Here is a 21335-nt window from a genome sequence, read left to right on the forward strand (position 1 = left end):
CCCGCCCCCCCCACAACTTTGCTTCCTTTCTTAGAACCGTGGCCATTCTAACAACAGGATATAAAGAGCAGACACATGTAAAGATTTAGGGACAGAACTTAAAACGTGGAAGAGTTGTGTTTTAACCTATCCAAACTTAATTAACTCAATGCCTTTATACTTCGTGGCGTTTCCGGGCAAAAGTCTGTCCTCCAAACAGCTTCCTGGCCTGTACTCCCAACGGGAGATGGACTGGGTTCCCAGACGTGCCTCCCACGACTACCTGGGCCGCCTCCCGCGGCTCTCTGCGTGTCACCGCCACGGAGCCACGTCAGACGCCCGTATCGCCCACCCTCTGTCGAGACCAGGTTCTGGCTCTGCCGGGCGACACTGTGACAGCAACCAGCAGCAGAGAGAGCCCTTCCCGACGCCCTCCGTTTGTCTATTTCAGGCCCAGTTTCGCAGGGAATCCTGCTGCCTCCAGCGCGGGGGCCACTTACCTTGACCCGAGGGTCATCCAGCAATCCAAGAAAATTAAACGAGGCGAAGTTTACACACTTTTTTCCATTCACCACAATGTTGTGGCTCGGAGGGCTGGGGAAATAGAGGAGAGAGGTACGTGTGACCAGACGACGTTCACGTTACAGGGACGCGGCACCACCCGCCCTGGTGGCTCACGAGACACACAAGTGTTGTCACTCTACCCGACCTGCATCCTCGTCTTCCAGCTCTTTTCGTTAGTTCTAACGTGTACAGTTAGCAAATGGTACGTTAAAAATCGGCCATTAGCTCTATTCATATTAGGCTACTTTGTTCCACTCAAGTAAAAAACAAAAGTGAGTGATAATTCCAACACAGATTAGTGGTAAATCTTCATTTTGATTTTAAAACTCATGAAGAAACAAGTACATGAAGTACCTCAGAAAAAACTCTGGAATAAGACAAATAGGAAGGAAATCTAAAAACATCACCATCAAAAGCAAGAACAGGCAGAACAAGCTCAGGCCTTGCAGTTAAGTGGCTCAAAAATACACGTTAACTCTGGAAAGCCACCGAAAAAAGTATGCAGGGGTTCTGAAGTTGGTGCTGGATTACTGCTCAAGAGGTAGGGTGTGGGGCAGACAGGGCGGCCAGCAGCCTGGGGGTGTGGACCGGAGTTGGGACGGGACAGGAGACAGCTACTGAGGCCACCTGCCACGTCCCCTGCTGACAACACTCCTCAAGGCCACGCTTCAAAAACACGGGGCCAAACCGGGGGTCACGAGCTAGTGAAGCCGACGTGGTCTCGACCAGGCTCTCGGGGCCGAAGGAAGCCGCGAGCAGAGCTGGACGGAGGCCGTCAGAGCACAGGCCCAGGGCAAGGACTGCGGCGCGAGCCTGCCTCAGTTGTACACGTGCACCGCTGTGCACACACACTGCTCTGGAAGACGCGCTGCCGTCAGAAAAGACTGGAAACACGGCTCTCGGGACGTGCGATCGGAACTGGTTTCTTATGCGAGAAACAGAAGATGTGGGAACGCAGGGAAGGAAGAGAACGGGCACTCGAAGTAAATTCACAGAAGTAGGTGAACCTGTACAAGAGGCAGGAGGACGCAGGGAAGGGCTGCAGACAGACGCCCTCTGCCTCTTGGCTCCTGGCGGCTCCAGGAGCTCGGGGACGCTCCTCGGCCGCTGGGGGTCTCGGCTTCTTCATCTCTAAAGTATGGAAGGAACCCACCTCTCGGGGCCATTGCTAGATAAGGGCCTGGCCCGTTACAGGTGCTCTCTAAATATTTCCCTCCCTCTTCCCTTTGGCCTCAGGGGCTTCTCCTTCAAGCCACCCACTCTGCCTCTGAATCCAGCGTCCATTCAGCCTCCTGCTTCTCGCCCTTGAGCTTCCCGACGGTCCCGGTGTGGAGGTGCTGGCGCTCACACAGACATGGAAAACCAAAACACCTGCGTGGACAAGTCTGTACTAAGGCTGCTGCTGGAAAAGTCACGGCCACTGTACGAAAACTAACACGCAGAGAAATCAAACCGTCAAAAGGAAGTACGCCCAAAGCCCCTAACCACAGCCGGCAAGCCGCCAAGAGGCACCGCGGCATAGGGACACGAGGATCTTGTTTCTGTCCGGCACTGGGAGCGGGGAGGGAAACCAGTCTCCAGCAAGAAATGGAAGCTCACGCCTGTGCTCCACGCAGGCTAGCAGGAACGTCACGCTGGGCACGTAACAAGGAACGCGGGAGTATGACAGCCTTCGGGGTCTCTCCCAGGAGCAAATAAAGCCAATCTAGAAAGACATCTCCATAATCAAGGCCTCAGAGGACTAGCTGCAGGAAAAATAAAACCCTTTCCAATCCAAACTCACAACCTCACTATTAGTGAGAGTCGGTAATTTCAAGTGAATTTAGAAACAGGATGATGCTTTACCAGAAGGAAACTAGTATTCCAGAACCCCATTAACAATGGGTTGAGGGGGCGCCCGGGTGGCTCAGTCGGTTAAGCACCCGGACTCTTGATTTCTGCTCAGGTCGTGATCTCACGGTTTGTGGGCTCCGTGCTGATCGCGAGGAGCCTGCCTGGGGTTCTCCGCCTCCCTCTGCTCCTCCCCTGCTCACTCACTGTCTCTCAAAAGAAATAAACATTAAAGAAACCAAACAAACAAAAACGATGGGTCGGGTACCAGTGCCAGAACAGGCACCCAGAGCGAGGAAAGACTAGAACTCAAGAGAACTGTGCACACAAATACCTGTGAGTGACAGCAGCTGCCCCACAAACTACCAAATTACACACCCCTCTTCCCCATGGAGAAAAATCAACTCGGATAAACACGTACCCAGATTAATTCTAGACATATTAAAACCATAAAAGATGTTTTGGAAGACATAACAGATGAAAATGTAGAAGGATGTCCTTGTGACCTTGGAGTAGAAACCGTTGCTGGTAAGTCCCCAAACACAGTGAGACCAAAATGGATGAATCTGAGTCAAAATGAAGAATTTTGGTTCGATGAAAACACCACACAGTCAACAGCCGGTGATAAAGAGATTTACTGTGCTTCAGTGAATCTAAAATGCCAATGGTAGGTTTTTACCTACCACCAAGAAAGAAAACCAGTGCCAACTAAAATGTAATGTTCTGTCGTGTTAGAGTTTTGTAGTCTACGTTTAATGAACAGTTCTACTAGGTGCGCTTCCACACAGATTTGTCCCAGTACATCTGTACTTATGAAAAGGAAAACATAAGCAGGGTAAGTCCATCAACACAGTCCTAACCTCTTCGCCCAAGTCTCCACTGTTCGTCCTCCCCTAAGTCGTGGATTTCACGGGTGTTCAGACAACACGCTCCCCCCGCCACCGGGAGGACCCTGTGTTGTCTAGGATGCCCCCCCCACCATCTCTGAGGTTACCTGGCAGGTTAGTGTCCCCCACGCTCCAAATTCTGACGCCGGGACTTCCCTACTGGACTCAACTCATCTTTCCCCTGACCGAATGACAATTCTAAAAGCGAGCCGGGATCACCCACAGGCAGAAGTCTGACAAAGGGACGTTCAAAGCCTTCGTCAGTGCAGTCTCTCGTCTCCGGCTTGGAGGGGTCGGGCCCCTTCCCCCGCCAACCGCTGATTTACCTGCCAGCAGTGTTTGTAACAACCGAAGTGCTGGCAGTGGGCACAGCCGTGAGCAAGTGCTCGATACACAGGTGGGGACACCCCCCCCCGCCCCCGTCACTGCTGACGACGGTTCTCAGCTGCAGGATTCATCCCCACTTCAGAGGCTGTGAAACAGGAAAAGGAAAAAGAACGTGCGTCTTGAAGTCAACGTAATAGAATACTACCTCAACAAGTGACCACAGATTAAAGTCTACATGGTACACGGGATTCGTGCTAATCAAATACAGGCGAAGAATGTGGTAAAAGAAGAGGTGAGACATATGAAGGGACACTCACACAAGGGGAAGACCCCGGCAGCTAGTCAGTGGATGAAATGATACTCAAAGGCTGCGATAATCAGAAAAATACAAAATAAAACAATGTTAGCCAACAGGGCTATGGGGAAACTGGACCCCATAGACTAACTCGGGGGAGTGGATGGGTGCATCACCATGTAGAGAAGTCCCCCAGGGAAATGAGACAGGCATGTGTCAGCCCCCCACTCCTGGTTCCAGAAAGTCCCCACACAGGGATAATCGCCAGATTTTTTGTGGCAGTGGGGAGTGGCGAGAGCTGAGATGCCCATCGTGACGGAAACAGCAAATACACAACCGAATGGCACGCAGCAGTCAGAGGAACTGAACAAGAAGTACATCGGGAGTCCCCGCGGCGTCTGTCTGCCCTGCTCTGAGGTTTCCCCGTTGTCACTTAACACCAGCTAACATCCTTTTTACTTGACTGTTGGGCTGTCTGTCCCAAAAGAAGCAAGATTTTGATTTATCGCATGTGCTCAGCACATTCCTAGAACATAGCAGGCACTCAAATGCATGTTCAAAAAGCAAGTGTGAATAAAAAATCAGAGTGAAGTCTGCAGCACAAAATTAAAAACATACATTCACAAACCGTTAAGATGTGGTTCCAAAGGCACTGTGAAATTAACAAAGGCAAACCCCAAGTGGACCCCGGATGCCAGGAGGTGAGGCTGGGAGGGGAGCGGCACCACTCAATGTCAATCACGGGAAGGACTGTTGACTACAGACCCTGAGAGAATAAACCACCAATTACAGGCCCCAACAGGAGAGATGGACATAGCATCTCCTATAAAAAACTGACCCTCCCTGGACTTTCGCTTTCCTCCAGTGGACTTTCATTAAAACAACCCCTCTCGACTTCCTCCTCCTCCGAGAAATAACATTCTTCTCCCTTCTTTGCTGCACTTGCCTGTGGTTTAGCCATAGCTTGCTGGTCCGAAATTGCAATCTTCTTTTATTCCCAAACAAACCCGTTTTTACTGGCAAAATAACTATTTTTAAGATCAACGATACATGCATAATAATAAAATGTATCATTTTAATAACATACAATGCGTAACATCAAGTGACGAGTGACGGCTCAATGGAAGTATTACAGTGGGGAGGAGAAGGGACGGAAGGCAACCAGAGAGGAGGTGCACGGAGCTGCCCTGTGTGGGCGCTGACCGGAGAGGAGAGGGTTAGCACCTGTGTCTACAAGAGGCCCCTCGTGGAGAAAAATAACACAGGGCCTCAAATGAACCAGAAGACAAGCTCCTGGCACATCTGGCTGAGAAAGGCACACAAACAAGGGAAACGTGACCCCACAGATGTGCCCCTGTACTCATCCGCATGCAAAGGACTGTGTGTGCTTTACATCTGCACACTCAACATAATCCTATCAACTGCTTCCTGCCGATACATTGGAAAACATTAAGAAACGGACAATTACTAAATGACTGTAGCCAAAACTTCCTTTAAAAACTTTAAACAGCTTTAAAAACTCACTGAAGGGGCACCTGGGTGGCTCAGTCGGTTGAGCGTCCGACTTCGGCTCAGGTCATGATCTCACAGTCTGTGAGTTCGAGCCCTGCGTCGGGCTCTGTGCTGCCAGCTCGGAGCCTGGAGTCTGCTTTGGATTCTGCATCTCCCTCTCCCTCTGCCCCTCCCCTGCTCATGCTCTGTCTCTCTCTGTCTCAAAAATAAATAAAAACATTGAAGAAAAAAAAAAAACAAACAACAAACTCACTGAAGACGTTAAATCCAGGATTAAAAACCTAGGATCAACAGAACACACACCACAACAAATACATACTTGTTAGAAGGCGGAGGAGGGTCAGTAAAGTACCTTCCAGACTGAGAAGGCCTTTAAGATCGAAAAATGATGACACTGCTGACAGAGTTTCCTCAGGGCAACTTACTGATGGGGGTTGAGGCCAGTGGACAGTCCAGGAGGCATGCAGCCACTCTCTGCGCCACCCCCCCAAAGCCAGACGACCCTAATCCCCAGCTTTATGGAGCTAGGCCACAGTGGTGAGGTCACAGGGTAGTTCTCCAAACCAGAGCCTTCCGTGCGCCCGTGATCCCCACCCGCTACCTAAAGCGCGCCTTCTTCAAGGAAGATCGGAGCAGCCTTCCCCACTGCGGTCAGGGCACACGTGAAGTCCCCGGGCCCGGAACACGCAGCCCCGAGGGAGGGCACGCTGCACGGGCTGAAGATGGTGCCAGTGTTGTGAGCACTGCCACGGCACTGTGGCTAAGGAAGCGGTAAGACTCGTTACATCTGATACCAGAACCGGACCAGGCACGGGAAGGGAAAGCAAGAGAAGAAACTCATTTTTCCACACACGTGTTAAAAATCCCAAACATCAGCGAAACAAATGCAGCAACGTACACAAACTAACCAAACGGCCCTGCTTAGATAGAGTTTATTCCAGGAACGGGAGGATTTCGTATTAATGCAAAGACCTAGCAGTGACTTCCGGTAAACAAAACAGAAGGAAGGGAAAAACCCCTTTCAACCTGTGGCCTCTTCGATGGCACATAAAATGCCTCCAAGGTCTGTGTATCTGATGCTCGGAAGACCAGGACCCAAGGAGAGAGGACGCGTTGTGTGTGAGAGGTCAAAGCAGAGAGAAAGCTGCGTGTGGGCGGGCAGTGAGGAGCCGGGCCCCAACTCCTGGAAAATGCTCCCACGCTGGGGACAAGGCTGCCTGTGCACGTGGGGCCAGGCGGGCGGGCTACAGGGCAGCCTGAAAACCTTCTTAGGAGAAGCAGTCATTCACACAGATCCCCTTCCTGCTCTGTACAAAGATAGGAGACTGACTCTCTGATAAGGCATGACTATAAACTCAAAGTCCGAAGGACAACTGGAGGGAGGGGGCCCTGCTGAAACCAGAAATCAGATATAAGTCTACAGAATGAAAAATGGGACACTGAGCCCTCCTCTTTGAAAACAAAGGAGTAAATCTTGGTAATCCCGGATTACAGGAAGGAAGATTTTAAGATCTAACACAAAAGCGCAAGAAACAAACGGACAAAAGAGACAGACTGGACTTCATTAAAATTAAAAACATTTGTGCTTCGAAGCACAGGATCAGGGAAGTGACAAACAGAATGGGGGAAATATCTGCCTGTCATATATTTGATAAGGGAATGGCATCCAAAAAATATAAAGAACTCTTACGATTCAATGATAAAAGACAGCCACCCCCCCCCCCCCCCCCCCCCGCAAAAGGGCTTAAGCGGGTAATTCTCCGGAGAAGATATATAAGTGCCAAGTAGCACATGAAAAGACGCTCATCTTCATCAGTCATCAGGGAAATGCAGTGGGGTCCCACCTCCCGCCCCCCGGGGGGCTGTGATGAAAGACGGTAAGCGTAGGCCAAGAGGTGGAGAATCACAACTCTCACGTCCTGCTGGTGGGAACGGAAAACGATGCAGCCGCTTTGTAAAACGGACTGGTGGTTCCTCAGAGTAAGCTCCCGTATAACTCAACGAACCCCATTCTCAGGTACACACTCAGGAGAAACAAACACCCGTGCCCGCACACGCAGCCATTCATAGGAGTTCACATACGGACATACTTTTTCTTCTTTCGGGTGGAAACAATCCAAACGCCCAACGGCTGACAAGTATATAACCAGAGTGTGACGTGTTTAGAGTGAAATTATTTTATTATTCCGCCATAAAGCTGAATAAAGCACTGACACAAGCTATGACACAGGACGAACCTGGAAAAGATGCCGCTAAGTGAAGGGCCGCAAACTGCGGGACTCCTTTGGGGCGAAATGTCCACAAGAGTCAAATGCAGGGAAAGCAGATGAGGGGGCGTCAGGGGCTGGGGGAAGGGGACAGAACAAGAGTGGCTGTAGGATTTCTTTCTGGGGTGATAAAAACATTCTGACATAAGATGATGTCCATGGCTGCACAGCTCTGCCAACATACTAAAACCCACTTAACTGTGGTGAATTAAAAGGGTGGCTTTTACGGTCCGTGGATGATACGCCAATAAGGCTGGGTTTTAAAGAAAAAAATCTCTCCAGGCTAAGTAACTTCACTTTCTCTTGCGTCAACTTGGCACTGAACGAAAAGCGCTCCTGCGTGAATTGAAAAGTAACCAAGATCATCAACCACAGCAAAACGGCCTTCAAGATTCTCTGTGGTTTTTACGACTGTTTACACACCGCTCGCGACGACAGTGAAAATGTTGCACACGGTGACACAAATATGGATGCTGTGGGTCACCAGACGCTGAGGTGTCTGACAGACCAGTAAGAACCGGTAACATGAGCACACCAGGGCCAAAGAGAATACGAAGCCATTTTAGGATGCGTAAGGTCTCCAAAAACGAGTTCCACAGAGCTTCCTCGGGAGGCTCTGCGGACGTCCTGACTGCAGGTGGGGGGCCAGGGAAGGTGGCTCTGGGCAGCAGTCGGGCCGCTACGGGCAGCGGGTACGTGTGACCGTTCGGAATGCAGACGGCAGGACGAGTCGCACCGACGTGGGGAAGCGAGCAAGCGGGCCAACGAATGAGGAAAACGTAACCCCGATGCCGAAAACAAAGGATGCCGAGCTCCACCAATGAATGATACTGATGCGGCCACAAAACTGTAAGCACCAAGTAATCCAGGGACACGCGGTGCGGCCACAAACCTGCCAGGAGGAGGGCAGAAAGGCCCGCGGGTGCTCGTGGCAGGTGCCCAGGAGGCCGCACCACAGCCGGGGCCGCACAGGCCGCCGACCTTCTGCGGCCGCCTTTCTCGGCCACACAAAGGTGGCAGAGGGGCGACTGCGGCCTGGGGAGGGCGGGTGTGCGTGTTCTCGGAGAGCCGGCCTTTACCTCCTGCAATTCACGGACAAAATGAAAACCGGAAAAGAACGAATATAATCAAGAAATAACAGCATAAGCAAGTTCCTTAGAAAAATACAGGAAAATCGCAGAAGAAAAAAAGAGAGGCTAAAGAAACACCGTGATCGCTTCTAGACAGTCGGGATCTGGATGATCCGTGAGGACGGATGGCACGGCGGATGGCAGTTTTTCTCACACAAACTTACGCGTGTGCATAACTTAAAGACCCTATCGGTATAATCTGACACGGTAACTGCTTGGGGCAGAAAAGCCATCTGTCATCTCAACAGACACAGGAAAACTTGGGATAACAGTTAATATTCTGATTTTAAAAAACTAACGAAGAAGTTCCCTTAGCAGTTGGAGAAGAGAAAGGAAGACCGTAACTTGATCCAGATGATCTCTGAGAAGCCACCGAGACACTGAGGCCCCTGTCACCACCCCCATCCGACACCGCACTGGGAGGTGTGCAGCAACACAGGAACAGAAAGAAAAAGATGCTCCTCCCGACAGAAATGAATACGCTCTGGTACCTAGAGACGAATCTATTAAAAGATACACAACATCCACGTCCTGGTTGTTAAGCAGGCGTTACCATGGGTGAAAACCGATGAAGGGTACACGCGGGATGTCCCTGGATTATTTCTCACATCCGCATGTGAATCTCTTATTTCAAAATAAAAAGTAGAAAAAAAAAAAAAGATTAGCAGTCTTTATGAAGAAAGCTATGTAACTTTACCGCAGGACATAAGAGACCTAAGTATACGAGTGACACCCCGGGCACGTGGTGACAAGATTCATTATCAGCAAGATTCCAATTAATCCAAATCGGTGCACTGCCTGGCCGCAAACCCAAGCTCCGTTTTTGGTCAAATGTGATCAGTCACACTGATACACCAAAGGAGACAGTTGTGAGCAGTCCAAGCAATTCTGAAGAACAAGGAGGTGCAGGACTCACTCTAGTCAAGGCCTGTTCTTTTTTAAAATGTGTATTTTGAGAGAAAGAGAGAGAGAGTGCATGCACAAACACGAGCAGGGGAGGAGCAGAGAGAGGAAGAGACAGAAGGCCAAGCAGGCCCCACGCTGTCAGTGCAGAGCCTGATGCGGGGTTCGATCCCGCTAACCAGGAGCTCAGGACCTGAGCTGAGATCAAGAGTCAGACGCTCAACCAACCGAGCCTCCCAGGTGTCCCAGAGCCTATTCTTAAGCTGTGCTATTTATATGGAGTTCTGGCATAAGGAGAGACAAATATACCAAAAGAATAGAAATAAAGCCAGAATCAGACCTGCTAGAAGGACGTGGACACAAAGGGAAATCTCTACTCAGCGGCAGAAAGTGGACAATTCAACTTGGGAATGCTGGGATAGCTGACCACCATACAGAAACAGGCGAATTCGGCCTCTGGGGTGGGGGAAGGACTCCACCACAGCATTAACGACCAGTAAGTGCGAGGCGAGAACACGTAAAAATTCTGTAGGACCAAAGAAACCACGACGTGAAGAATACAAGACTCCCTAAGATCAGACCAGAAGTGGAAGGATACACACTCAGGAGACAGCCTGCATCACAGTTTTATAGACAAAGTACTCAATCATCTCCTGGCGTCAGGCAGACGTGTCAAAAGTACAAAGATAAGCAAAGGAGAGGCATCCACCAACTTCAAGGTAACGGTTATCCTGTGTGGGAGCTACGAGAAAGTGGTAGATGGGAAGGGGTTCTTTCGCAGTAACTGCAACGTTTTCTTTCTTTTTTAAGGTGGATTCGAAGACAGCAAAATGTTCACGCCTATTGATTCTGGGCGGTGGGTACGCTTGTGTCAGGTATTTTCCGTAAACTTAAAACACTTCTGAGCTGAAGAAAGCAGATACGGCAAGAAAGATACGCAACAGGGGAAGCCGAGTCAAAGCTGGAAAAGACCCTGGAAGCGGGGAGGGAGGCGGCGCAAGCAGGCTCAAGGGTCAGAGCTGGGACTGGGAGTCGGCGTCGCCCGCAGCTGACGAGTCAACGGCAGTGAGCGCGCGCCGCTAACACCCGCTCACGAAGGTACCCACGCAGATCTAGACTCAGAAACGACCACGGTGAGGAAAGCAGGAGCGCTGCTTTTCATTTTAAGGGTGTCTCGCTATTGGACGTATTATTGTGAACATGTATTGTTCCCAAAAAAGCATTTTTTTTTTTAACAGAAGAAAGGACGAACTGCAATGCCCAAATTGGAGACTATACACAACGGCCACACCGTCCTTAGAACAGAGTTATATACTGGGATCTAAAGCAGAGCGTTTCCGATCTCCGGAAATTTCCGAATGTTTTATTTCTGTTAAAAAAGAAACACTACACAAACCAGTGTGTGCTTTGGCGAGTATACCCACGGGAGACCAAGTGCAAGTCCGTGGAGGAGTGAACCAACTTACCCTGAAACGACGTTGTAGTTGAGAGCAGGATGGTCTCCGGAGACGGGAGGGACAAGAGGTTCCGGCTGCCACTCTTCAATCAGCTCCTCCTTTTCCTACGGGAGGAAAGGAGTTAAAATACAGCAGGGTCTAGTCACGGGACGGCGACCGTTCTGTCCCCAGATTTCTGCTACAAATCAACCAATAAACTCCTCATCTGCTTCTGCCGACGACCGCGCGGCAGAGAGCGGCGGCCCCGAGGCCACCTGCGGCCGTGGAGACGGGTGTTAGAAGCGGCCAGCGATCCCCTCGTGTGCGAGACTGCAGGTCTACAGAGCCCAGACCCGGGCACTGCGTCTGTGATGCCAGAAGGGAAGCTTTACAAGCACCACTGCCATGGTCACAGTTTGTGTTCTTCCCTGGCTTTCAGGGGAAGATGGCCACGGTTACCGGATCTTGCTGAGTTTGGCTTTCAGAGGACCGCCCTAAAATCACGGTTGGTCATTCTTTAAAAAAATGTCTATGTGCGTGGATTGCCATGTGTAGAAATGAAAACTCAAAAGACTAGGAATGATCCACCCCTTAAAAAGCCGAGCTAGAAACCAGCTGCACGGCCACCCGATCACTCCCGAGGAGTTCTGAAACGCTAAGGACCTCTGCCCTGGATGGCCCAGTCTTCCTGCAATGCTGTCCAGAGCGTTCCCGGGCATGCTAATCCCACAGGTAGTCAGGACAAGACGGGGGGAGGGCGGGCATCTCCGGTCAAGGTTAGCATACGTCTCCAAACACAGGTTCAAAGACCCATTGGCCTAGAAAAGGTTATGCAAAATCACGCAATGAGATCTCTCCTACTCTGCTTTAGTCAGGCCTCCAAAACGTTTTTGCCCTCAGAACAAAACGTTCCGATGGCCCCGGGGACCATCTGCTGCACGTCCCCGGGGGGACATGGCCTGACACCTCCCCCACGATTAATATTAACGACCAGGACGACCGCAGCCAGGGAGTGCAACCGGGGAAGCGAAGGCCACGCCGCTGCGTTCATTCTGTTCTCCAGCACTTGTTCCTGGGACGGCTCGGTCTCCGTGCTGTACTCAGTGCTGCCGGGTGAGCCCAAGCTGTTGGGCTTTTTATAAGCATTCGGGCACGGTGCTACAGGGGCCGGGCGGGGAAACAGTCGGAGCGACAGAGACCACACCACAGTCACAACCGCTCTTCCCTCTTGCACTGGGGCACAGTTCCTGAGTGCTCCTACTGAGTGACCAGGATGCACTTCCTGTTCACAAGCGCCCTCATCCCTCCGGCGCACGGAACTCCTCGTGGCCTCTAGACGCTTCTGTTTCCTAAGGTTCACCCAGGTAGGCCTTGGGCTGGGCCCCGTACCAGAGAAGGCATCAAAACTGGGTTTGGGGTAGGGAGGTGGGAAGATTCTTTTCAACCCCGAATTTCCTTTAGGAAGAACACAGGGAAAACTTTCATTCGGGTTTCAGAAACCATGGTGGTTTTCCTGAGCAACTCATGTAATCCTGCGCATCGACAATCGAAATCCAGAAGCTTCCCTTCCACCATCTATTCCTAAGACTGCTGCTGGCCTCTAGCCACGTGCAGAGGTCTCTGACGTGGTATTCCTCTCGGTGTCGACTTTGTTCCTGGCTTCCCTGTATTTTGGTACCCTGAGGTTTCACTGTCTTTGATTTGCTTACATAACAGAAAACATTTTAACATACCTAGTTCAGTCGCCACAAGTACTTTTTGGAAAGATGTAGCCACTGTAATCATACAGTGAATAATAAAAGAAATTTAATTTCTTACCTTGACTGTGAGATCAGATCGTTCTTGCAACTTGTAAGTTTTAGAGAAGAGAAGTCTGATTATCCAGAGAATTAGAATTCCTTCCAAAATAAGATGGTAAGCAGGAGCCTAAGAGTGAGTCAAAAACCAAAAAAGAAATGAAGTGAACCCTTCCAAAATCTGCACATAAAATGTAACGCACCTGTATGTATCGCCTCCCATGACCTTTAACCTATTATTTCTTAAGAGTTATTTTCAAACTCTTTTCATTTCCACTCATTCCTTTCCCCATTTCTTTCTTTTTTTTTAATCTTTTATTTTATTTTTTAAGACCGAGAGAGAGTGTGAGTGGGGGAGGGGCAGAGAGAGAAGGAAACACAGAATCTGAAGCAGGCTCCAGGCTCTGAGCTGTCAGCACAGAGCCGGACGCGGGGCTCGAACCCACAAACTATGAGATCATGACCTGAGCCGAAGTCAGACGCTCAACCGACTGAGCCACCCAGGCACCCCATCCCCACTTCTAACAGTTGGTAATTTCTCCTTCACATGATAAATCTTTAATAGTGCAGCTTTAAAACCTCTGTAGGAAAGGAATTTACTTTTTAAAATAAAAGTTTATGCAGAATCCCAACAGGTCAAACAATATCAACTATCAGATCCGTCTGACGATGTACCTTCCTATTGGTGGGAAAGGACAGTAATGAACGCTTCATAGCTTCACCCGCCTGCTACCGCCCTCGTCTACCCCAGGTCAGTTAAAAGAGTTACGTGGAAATCAGTTTCCACAATTCTTAAGAGTTGTATGCAGTGTGTTTCATGTCAATAGGCACACAGACACCTTACTGAAATCATCCATGCCACGTCTTCAAGCGCACATGTCCAAGATGTACAGCTGACTTTTGTGTTTTGCACAACTGGACACGGTAAGTACATGTGGAAGACTCCAGATAGCAACTAAACCTCAGTCAGTTACAGAGTGATCTACTCCAACAGGCCGTCATTGGAAAAACCACTCAAAAGAGACAGTCAGAAATGTAAATACAAACTATTTTGAAACATCAGACAGAAAGGAAGTGAAGATGATTTACCATAGTTTAAAAAAATTCAGAATACGGAAACAGGAAAACTGCAGATTCAGAGATGAACTCCTAAGTCAATGTGCAAATGTCTTTCTGACTACGTACAAAGGTTACATACACGATTACTTCTTTCTTTTGCTTTTCTCAATAATTATATTCCAGTAGGCAAACATCTGCCTAAATCACGAAGCATCCCACTCCAGAAAGAAACCATCCTAAGAAAAACTGAGATACCAATTGTCTAGTGAATTAATCAAAATCACAAATGCAGCTTCTTTTCCTGGAAATGTTACATCCAAGAGGACACCTGAGACTTGGGTCAGTTACGCACCCTTCAAAAAACAAGCAACAACATACAACAGAAAATTACTCATTTTTTAAAAAATTCAATTTCAGTGGCTCTTCTCTTAGTTACCGTAATTAGCTTAGTATTAGCCATCACTTACGCCACACCTGTTCTGTCAACTGTTTTTCAGGAAGCCCTGGTAAGTTCTTTAGGGGAAGACACCATGGTCTCCCCTGGCAGTAGGCAGCTATGTTAAGTTTTTAACAAATCATCAAAAGAAAATTGGTATTTGCTTTAAACAAATACGAGCTCTATAAGCACAGGCATTTTTGCATGTTTGTTCACTGCACTATCCCTAGTGTCTAGATGTGTGCCGTCCCAATACCTTGGCCTCTAGTCACCACGTAACTATGTAAATATACATCTAAATGAAATGAAATGAAATACTTAGTTCCTCACTTGCACTAGGCACATTCCAAATGCCTAACTGCCACCTGTGGTTAGTGGCTGCTACACTGAATAGCTCAGATACACGACATGCAGAAAGTTCTACCGGATGGGGTATCGAAGCTCAGTAAACACATGTCAAGTGAATGAACATTCTCTAAGACTTAAGTTCTGCTATCATAGCTGTCACCTGACACACGTGAAACAGACAGCCTTTGAAAGCACTCGTAATTGTTCCGCCTTTAAAAATCTCTAAAAAGTGTTCTATCTTTACAAGACAGAAAATGAGACGCCTGTGGAAGAATGACAAACTATTTCATATTCCTCATTCCTAAATCATTCGGCTTTCCTAAACCCTCGCCCCGACAAAAACGAACTCTTTTCTACTGCGATTCGTTCCCCTCTTACCTGATCCACAGTCCCGAGGACTTGAAACCCCTACGACCTTCCCAGGCTGAGATCTTCCACTCCATTTTCACCACCCTGTTTCACCATCAGTCCCAACTCTGGTTTCTGAGGACCAGCCTCGCTCCTGCGCCCCCTCCCACCTGTTCCTTTCCCGTGCCCGGACGGAGACCCTCGGTTCCCGCTCCCGCCCGTGCCTCCCCCGCGAGCCTCTCCAGCGAGGGACGACGAAGGTCCGGGCGTGACCCAGCCAACCCTGCCCGGGACTCAGACCACAAACCCACAGGAGCCGTCCCACCCCTCCAGGGCCGGGTGTGGTCCTGGGCCGCTCGGGCCGCCAAGCTCACCTCGTAGAGCGCCTGGACCATCTCCACCAGTACCCACTGCTCCGCGGCGGTCGCCATAGTCAGCCGCTGGGGCCTCCTTCCGGAAGGCGGGTCTCAGGTACGTCAAACAGAGCGCGGCGCAGCTCAGTGACGTTTCGCTCCTGGGGGCGGGGCTGGCGAGCGCTGGGCCCGCCTCCTGGCGCTTGCGCACTGCAGGAAAGCGAGAGGTCGGGGCTTAAGGCGGTGGGTGGAGACCTTGGGGTCTCGCCTGGCGGCCTAGACGGGTGGGAACAGCGGGATGGCTTTTGTGACAGGTGTTCCCCTGTGGCTGTGAGGTGGCACACCCCGTGCCGGGGCTCTCTGGAGGGAGGGATTAATAATAAATGGTCTTGCCCTGGGCAGGCAGTGTTAGGCAATCACAGAAGTCCTCTTATAAATTACACACGTAACCCAGGAATGCATTATTATATATTTACAGAAATATAAATGCAAATGGCCACCTCTAACACAGCCCTTACCATGTGTCCTGCATAGACGAAACGCTTGGCGTGTATTAAGCCCTACAGCAGTTTGGTGTGAAATCTAGAACCTTCGTAGGCACCTGCAAACATGGTGTGCGTATACTTACTCGGTTTGGATTTCTTAAACGTCACTGGGACCCTGGGGACAATATTGATCTACAGCTTGCTTTTGCTTTTTTTCTCTTCTTTTTTTCTTGTAATGTTTTTTCCATGTGTCTATACATCTTATATTGTTAATGAAGAAGACTATCTCTTGGCATAACGTGTTGTATATACATATTTCTTGTTCCATTTTATTTAAATATTTTCCTGTTGGTAAGCACTTAGGTTGTTTTCCACTTTTCCCTCTCTTACCAACAATGCTGCAGTCTACATCTTCCTGTTTCTGTGGGAATATTCCTGAAGCGCTTTCTCAAAGTGGAATTTTAGAGTGCGCAACAGTATTAACTCTGGTGACTACCACCAAGCTGTTGTCCGGGATGGCTCAACCAATTTAAACTGTTTGCAAGTGTAGTCACACTCTAGCTCATGATGGCTATAATCAATCTTTTTAAAACTTTTGCCCATTTAATGGAGATAAAATGGTACCTCACTGAGTTTTATTGTTTATGCTTCTGGTTATTCATGAGGTTGAACAACTTTTTATTGACATTTGTAGCCTCTCAGTCACCAATTCATATTCTTTGCCCACTTTTTTTTATAGGGTATCTTTCAGGTTCTTACGGATTTACAAGAGCTCTTTCTACATTCTGAGCATCTTCTATCTTCCTCTTTCATATGTGACATTTTTGCCCCGTTTCTTTCCAGCTGTTTATGCTGTCCTCTGTCATAGCTACATTTTAGGTTTTATGTAATGTGGCAGTCTGTTCCTCTATTGCCTCTGGCTTTGGATCTCGCTTAGAAGGGCCATCTCCACCACACCTATGCTTTCCTCCCATGCATGCATCCGTTTGTTGTTGTTGGCAGTTAGCTCTTTGATTCCTCTGAAAATTGTATTTTTGTATGACGAGAGGTACGGGTCTTGTAATTCTTCTTTCCTAAAGGAATAGCAGATTTCCCCAAGGCCACTTATTTGAGTAATCCTGACTCTCCCCAATACCGTGAGCTGGCACCAGCCCCGTGCACTACATTTCCACGTGGAATGGGCACTACGTGCCTGATGATGGAGGTGCTCTGCCAACATCCCCTGGGACCCAGTACTGTACATGTGCCCGCTGCCTCCGCAGGGGCTTTTATTCCCAACAGCCAGCACCTGCACCCTCAGGCTACCGAAACCCTGCTGACGTGTGGAGGTCCTCCTGTTTCCTGCTCTCATGGAAAACTGGAAGGATCCGGGCACATAGATTTTCCCAGGCAGCCAGCCCTTAACTGGGTAGATGATTCGCGGTGGCTGGGATGTACACGTTGCAGCTTCCTTGTCCCCCGTAGCAAGGTAATGCTGAGCGCTGAGCGGTCGACTCCACCGTCTCTGCTGGATTGAGTTGGTAGTGCCATCTGCAAATTCTTGGATACACCCATTAAGAGGGAGAGTCTATGATTCCTCCCGTGAGGCTGGGCAGATCTTTGTGGTGGCTTCCACAGTAGGATTCAGCTGGCATGTAGAGAGATCACATGGGGACCACATAGAGATAGAAAGAGATGGCCGAGGGACCCCGAACTTCTCCCACCCCCTCGGTTGCAAGCCGCTGCTTTGGGAGTGTTTGTTATGTGGGAGTTAGCTGCTACAACAGGAAGAATCCTTCCCCGTCTCATCCGGCTTCTGTGGCTCTCCCTTAGCTCATGGCTGCATAACCACAATCTGCCTCTGTCTTCGCATGGCCTTCTCTTCTCTGTCTGTCCTCCATGTACCTGGTAACAGACATCTGTCATTGGACTAAGGACCAACCGTGATGACCCACGATGATCTCATCTCAAGGGTCTTAACGTAGTCACATCTGCAAGGAAACTTTTTCTAAATAAGGCCATACTCACAGGTCCCAGGATTTAGGATGTGGACATGTCTTTTTCGGGGTGGGGGGCACCACTCAACCCACTATAGTCTAACCTCTGGCCACCCAATTCACGTCTGTCCCACATGCAAAATACATTCACCCCATCCAACGGTTTCAAAACCTTAACTCACATTTACATATCACGAGCTCAGAAAGTCCCAAATATCATCATCTTAATCATCAGAATCAGAGATGGGTGAGTGCCGGCCCAATGCATCCAGGGACAAAGTTCTTCTCGATGTATTGGCCAATGAAACTCGAAGATCACGTACAAAATGCAATGGTGAGACAGGTGTGGGATAGGTATTCCCATTCCAAAAGGGAGAAAATGGAAGGAGCAAAGAGGTCACCAGTCCCAAGCAGGTTAAGAATGCTGCAGCAGAACCAGTTACATTTGGTTTCAAGGTCTGAGAACGGTCTCCGTGGCTTGAAGCTGCACTGTCTGGGCCCACAGCTCCGGCCTCTGTGCCCCGGCAGCTCGCTGAGCCTCTGCTCCCACCCCTCCTACCTCCAGCTTCACGGCTCTGCCCCCAGAGTCATTCTTGCTTTCCCTGAAAGGGCAGCATAGAACTGAGTGGCTCGATCAGCCCACTTTCTGGCTACAGAATTCTGGAAATCTGACAGCCCTCTTTCACTTTGTCCCGTCTCTGTCCCTCAGGCCAAGTTGGCAGTGCCCCGCTGACACGTTCTCAAAAACTTTGTGGGTCTCCCAGGTCTGTCATGAGGATTCATGCCAGTAGGCAAGAGGGTCCCCCACAGATCCTTCTGGCAAACCCCACGTCTGTTCCTGGCTCTGCTGAGATGATTGAGTGGATCCGTGAGTCCCCTGCTTACCTCTTCAGCAAAAGGTTGTCCGGCCTCATCCCTGGCCCTCTCTCTTGAGCACACTTCCGCAACAGGAAAGCTACTCTTGGGGCGCCTGGGTGGCTCAGTTGGTTAAGTGTCCAACTTTGGCTCAGGTTACGATCTCGCGGTTCATGCGTTCGAGCCCCGCGACAGGCTCTGTGCTGACGGTTCGGAGCCTGGAACCTGCTCCGGATTCTGTGTCTCCCTGTCTCTCTGCCCCTCCCCTGCTTGCTCTCTCTCTCTCTCTCTCTCTCTCTCTCTCTCTCTCCCCCCCTCAAAAATAAATAAACATTAAAAAAAATTGAAAGACAAAAAACAGTGAAGCAACTCATTTTTCATCCTTTGCAATGGGGATAAGCCAAGAATCTCCTGAATCATCAGGCACTGGTTTTGTTTTTGCTTAACGGTGCCTTCCTCGACTTACCTCTTTCCTCTCCCATTTTCTTATAATCGGCAAGGAGGGACCAGTCCGCACCTTCAACGCTTCGCTGAGAAACCTCCGCTAATTGTTCAGGTGCGTCACTTACAAGGTCTGCTTTCCACACGACTCCAGGACACGAGTCAGCCAAGTTCTTTGCCGGCCTACCGCGAGGAGAGGCTCACCTTTCCTCCAGCTTCCAATCCCATGCTCGTCATTTCCTTCTGACACTTCAGCAGACATGCCCGTAACGTCCGTGTTTACCACCATTGTGCTAATGATGAGCTACGCCTTCTCGGAGGTGACAGAAACCTTCTCTCCCCACGCTCTTCACTTCCTTCGGAGCCCTCACCCGATCGCCTTTAAAGTCTCTATTTTTACTAATAGTCTCTTCAGGGGAGTCTAGGCTGTATCTCTCATGCAGCTCAAAATTCTTCCAACTTCTACCCTCGCCTAATTCCAAAGCCACGTCCACACTTGGAGGTATTTGGCACAGCAGCACTCGGCTTCCCAGGACCAAAATCTGTATTAGTTTTCTAGGATGGCCGTAACAGATTACCATAAACTGGGCTGCTTAAAACGAGAGAAACGTATTCTCTTACAGTCCTGGAGGTCAGAAGTGCAAAGTCAAGGGTCGGTAGGACTGCACTCCCTTGGAAAGCTCTAGGGGAGAAGCCTTCCTTGCTCCTGCTACTTCTGGTGGCTCCCTGTGTCCCTTGGCTGGTGGCTGCTTTGCTCCGGTCTCTGTCTCCACTTTCACGTGACCTTCTCCTCTTTCCACGTGTCCCCTCCGTGCTTCTTATAAGGACACTTGCCATTGGATTTAGGGCCCATCTGGATAATCCAGGATGATCTCGTCTTGGGATCCTTCGTTACACAACCACCACCTTTCCTTCCTGATTCGACTACCAAATCAGTATTGCATAATATTATATAATTATTGTATAATATTGTATCCGATATTGTATAATAGAGTTATATACCCAATATTATACAGCTGTATACTCTAGTATGTACCTCTGCACATAGTATCATGAAAGTGCCTAACATTAAGCTTTTGATTGCTGAGGCATCCATTTCAAAAGACACCCATTCCAGGGGCGCTTGAGTGGCTCAGTCAGTGGAGTGTCTGACTTTGGATTTCGGCTCCGGTCCTGATCTGTTTGTGGGATCAAGCCCTGCGTTGGGGTCTGTGCTGACAGCATGGAGCCTGCTTGGGGTTCTCTCTCTTTCTCTCTCTCTGCTCCCCACCCCTGTCCTCTCTCTCTCTCTCTCTCTCTACTTGTGATCTCTACCCTTCCTGACCTGTGAGTAATAAATCTTGTTCCCTGAAGTTTCCTGATGGATGTCACTGAGGGGCATCCTGCAATCATAATAAAAACCACAAGGGCAGCACGAGCCACAACATTGGCTCTGCTCAGGGAAATGTCTGGGGGGAGGGCTCAGGTGAGTATCCCAGGCAGTCTCTGCTGAGGGCATCACTACCCACAGTCTGGAGCAGACACAGCACACAGACTTAGGTATTATATGTAGTAACGTGAAACATTTTTCAATTCTTCTGCGGGCACTAGGTGGGTCCTCTCGAGCTGAGGAATTGTGTCTTTCTTCAGTCCTAGAACAATTTCTTGATTATTTCTTTGACTATTTCTTCCACATTATTTATGATCTCTCCTTCAAAAGCTCCCATTCCTGGTCGAAAATATTTGCAAACTATACATCCGATAAGAATTTAATATCCGGGATACATAAAGAAATCCGGCAACTCAATAACAGAAGCCCACACAATCCACATAAAAAATGGGCAAAGGATTTGAATAGACATTTTTCCAAAGAAAATACACAGTCAAAAGCACATGGAAGGATCTGAATCATAAACTCAAATGTGGTTAAAATAGTAAATTTTGTTATGAAGGTGTGTTTTACCACAGTAAAAAAAAAAAAGCCCTGCTTTTTCTTTATAGGTATACATTTTTCTTTTATATAAATTGTTTTCAAAATTTCTGATCTTTGTTCTTTCATGATTCATTTTGGTAAAATTTCTTTCGTTTTAAAGTCTGTATTTCTTTATTTTGAAAGAGACGGGGCGGAG

At 49.1% G+C, this 21335-nt stretch overlaps 1 protein-coding gene and 1 long non-coding RNA gene across 2 annotated transcripts in view; one reads left to right on the forward strand and one right to left on the reverse strand.

The window, feature by feature from the left end:
* Window positions 1-15623, reverse strand: part of SPTLC1 (serine palmitoyltransferase long chain base subunit 1) — a 53960-nt gene extending 38337 nt beyond the window's left edge. Inside the window, exons 1-4 of the mRNA XM_053907746.1 lie at window positions 15492-15623; window positions 12949-13056; window positions 11161-11255; window positions 480-573 (exon numbers count right to left, since the gene is read on the reverse strand). Coding sequence (XP_053763721.1) covers window positions 480-573; window positions 11161-11255; window positions 12949-13056; window positions 15492-15548 — 354 coding nt within the window. The 5' untranslated portion in view covers window positions 15549-15623. The remainder of the gene's footprint in view (window positions 1-479; window positions 574-11160; window positions 11256-12948; window positions 13057-15491) is intronic.
* A 2-nt stretch (window positions 15624-15625) lies between these two features.
* LOC128778543 (uncharacterized) lies at window positions 15626-20937 on the forward strand. The gene is made up of 2 exons (XR_008424111.1): window positions 15626-15697; window positions 19287-20937. It is a non-coding gene; the product is annotated as an uncharacterized LOC128778543 (long non-coding RNA).
* Window positions 20938-21335: the final 398 nt, after the last annotated feature.

Source organism: Panthera pardus, unplaced genomic scaffold (genome assembly GCF_024362965.1).
Source record: "Panthera pardus isolate Hobbes unplaced genomic scaffold, ASM2436296v1 HiC_scaffold_20, whole genome shotgun sequence".
In the NCBI taxonomy this organism is placed as follows: domain Eukaryota; kingdom Metazoa; phylum Chordata; class Mammalia; order Carnivora; family Felidae; genus Panthera; species Panthera pardus.